General features: G+C 33.1%; 1 protein-coding gene across 1 annotated transcript; it reads left to right on the top strand.

Moving 5' to 3' along the window:
- The first annotated feature begins 1,775 nt into the window (after window positions 1–1,775).
- Window positions 1,776–2,990, top strand: LOC105122842 (probable carboxylesterase 15). Its single transcript, XM_011022159.1, has one exon. The coding sequence runs from the start codon at window positions 1,830–1,832 to the stop codon at window positions 2,847–2,849; it is 1,020 nt and encodes a 339-aa protein (XP_011020461.1). The 5' UTR covers window positions 1,776–1,829; the 3' UTR covers window positions 2,850–2,990.
- Window positions 2,991–3,246: the final 256 nt, after the last annotated feature.

Genomic DNA, 3,246 nt, shown 5'->3' with positions numbered 1-3,246 from the left:
AAGATTAAGCGCTTTGGTATCATTACAATAATTATTTTTTAAAATATTTTTAAGTTTTTAAAATTTATTTTTAATGCTAGTATATCAATTTAAAAAAAAAAAATAAAAAACAAAAAAATGATGCTAGCATATCAATTTAAAAAATAAAAAAAATTAATTTAAAAAACAAAAAAAAATATTTTTTAAAATATAAAAACAAATTATGTTTTAAAATATAAAAACAAATTTAACCTGATTAAATTTTGTGTTGTTGCATTATTCAACCTGATTAAATTTTGTGTTGTTGCATTATGTAGAATGACTTAAATAGGAGAGAATAGAGAGGGAGAAAATAAATAATAAAAAAAGCTCTACGAAAAATAATGATTTTATTTTTCTTTTTAAAATTTTTTTATTTATTTATATAAATATTCAGACTAACTTACGAATAGTATAATTAATTTCATGATTTACTGGACACCTTGTAAATTTAATGAACATGTAAAATATGCAGAGTGACAAACATGCACTTAAAAAACCAAACATAAAAAAAAAAAAAAAATATTTTTTTTATTTATATAAATATTCAGATTAGTTTGTGTATAATTAATTTCATGATTTATTGAACACCTTATAAATTTAATGAACATGTAAAATATGCAGTGACAAACATGCACTTGAAAAACCAAACATAAAAAAAAAAAAAAAAAAAAACAAGCTACTCCCACCAAGACCTCAGTGCACCATTATTCCTTTCTCACTTTCTAGAGAGCCCTGGACCCATCTTAAGGTCTCTAGTTAGAAGTCTAAGCATCCATCACCCCCGTTCGAGATAACTAGATGTCTATTTATTTTCTTGCTTCCAGATTGAATTATATTTTTTTGACTTGAACGCCTTTTAGAAGTTTGAATTCCTTGCGTAAAAGCCATTGCTTTCATCTTCTGCATGTTTGGTAAGGACTCATATCGCCTTCATTAATGGCGTTCACATTGTTAACAAATTAATTCGGCCAAGTTTTCCACACTGCTCGGTGTAGAAGTGGGTGGTGGCTCCCACGGCCGAATGCTTGACTTTTGACTCTTTTCCTTCGTTTCATCAGAGAACCATCTCTAAAACATCCCTCAAACTAATAATGCGTCACTAAAATGTATGAACTTACGCTGCAATTTCCGAGAAACTACTCCGGTTCTAGCGCAAGGCAGGAAACAAGCATTTGGAAAGTTGATGAAAAAGCGATAGAAATTGTGACGAAAAAAGATGCCTAATTATTTACGATCATGTAAATGGAAGAAAATTAATAGAATGTATACTCGATCGTTTGATAATTGATTAAGTGTTAAAGTAATTATTTAAAAAAATTATGCTATTAATAAAGAATTTTTTAATCTATGTTAAAATTTTAAAGTTAATTTTTATATAGATAAAAGAAATAAACTTTTTTATTCTTTATATATAACATAATTTTTATATTTTTATTCATCATAAATGTACTTGGCCCACTTCTAAAAGTAAATTCTGGACAGTTGAATTTTATATAAGTTTCTTTTATGAGTGATTACAAACTAAATATAAATTCATTTCTAGAATCGGGTTTTTTCATTTACTCGGTTTAAATTAACTAATCACCGAGTTGATTCGTTTTTCCAGATGGCACAATTTCTTTCTTATTTACTATTCCCTCAAAAGCAAATCTTTTATATACCCCGTTTGTTTGCAGGAAAGTTGTTTCCAAGACGGCCTATAACTTTCTCATTTCCCACACCACACAAACCACTATAAATAAAGGATAGCCTAGACCATCCAAAATGCTCATACACACTCGAGAAAAGTACTTATATAGCTTGTAACCATGGTCCAACAGAAGAAACTTGTGGAGGAGGTATCTGGCTGGCTAAGAATCTTTGATGATGGCTCGGTGGACCGGACATGGACCGGACCGCCTGAGGTCATGTTCATGGCAGAGCCAGTGCCTCCACATGAGGAATTCAAAGACGGTGTTGCTGTACGTGATGTCACCATTGATGAAAAGTCTGGCCTTAGAGTTAGAATTTATCTACCTCAACATGAGCCTCACTACACAGATAATCATAATAAGCTTCCTATAGTTGTCCATTTTCACGGGGGTGGTTTTTGCATTAGCCAAGCTGATTGGTATATGTATTATTACATGTACTCTAGGCTTGCTAGGTCAGCTTCAGCAATTGTTGTCTCGGTCTACTTAAGGCTAGCCCCAGAGCATCGCCTCCCAGCTGCAATTGATGATGGCTTCTCTGCCCTCATGTGGTTACGTTCATTAGGACAAGGACATGACTCTTATGAACCATGGCTTAATAATTATGGAGATTTCAACAGGGTTTTTCTTATTGGAGATAGTTCAGGGGGGAACTTGGTGCACCATGTGGCTGCACGTGCTGATCATGTGGATTTGAGTCCGGTAAGACTTGCTGGAGGCATTCCAGTCCATCCTGGATTTGTCCGGTCAGTGAGGAGCAAATCAGAGATGGAGCAACCACAGTCGCCTTTCTTAACCCTAGACATGGTGGACAGGGTCTTGAACTTGGCATTGCCAAAAGGGTGCACCAAGGACCACCCTTTTACGTGTCCAGTGGGGCATGCAGCACCACCGCTGGACAGCCTTAATCTTCCACCATTCTTACTTTGTGTGGCGGAGACTGACCTGATAAGGGACACCGAGATGGAGTATTATGAGGCCATGAGAAAGGCTGAGAAGGATGTGGAGTTGCTAATTAATCCTGGAGTGGGTCACAGTTTTTATCTTAACAAGATTGCTGTTGATATGGACCCACATACCGCTGCACAAACTACCGGTCTCTTGGAAGGGATCATAGAGTTCATCAAGAGGCACTAAAATTAATATTTCCCAGTACGTTTAGCTTATAATAATTATGTTTAATTAACCAATTAGTGATTATAGGCAAGGCAGATCGTTGGATCAGTTCTAGAGATTTTCTCCCATCTCCCTTGTTAATTATTGTTGTTTTATGAACTCTTTCTCTGTGTTATTAATAATATTGATATTATTGTAGTTACATATTTCTATTATTATATTATTTTTATTTATCTTTATTATTATATTCTTAACTCTATGTAATAAGCAATAATACTGAAATTACATATAAGAAGTATTAATATTATTAAAATCATGAGTTGACTCGTAAAGTTATGTGATATTATAAGTTAAGATATATCTAATGTGCAAAATCAAACTAAAAACTTAAAAATCAATAAAATCACTACATATAAGA

Source organism: Populus euphratica, unplaced genomic scaffold, assembly GCF_000495115.2.
Source record: "Populus euphratica unplaced genomic scaffold, PopEup_1.0 scaffold8.1, whole genome shotgun sequence".
In the NCBI taxonomy this organism is placed as follows: domain Eukaryota; kingdom Viridiplantae; phylum Streptophyta; class Magnoliopsida; order Malpighiales; family Salicaceae; genus Populus; species Populus euphratica.
This window is presented reverse-complemented; position numbering and strand designations above follow the sequence as displayed.

What these genes read in the sequence shown, in the direction of transcription:
- LOC105122842 (XM_011022159.1), top strand. Translation starts at nt 1,830, where the DNA reads ATGGTCCAACAGAAGAAACTTGTGGAGGAGGTATCTGGCTGGCTAAGA.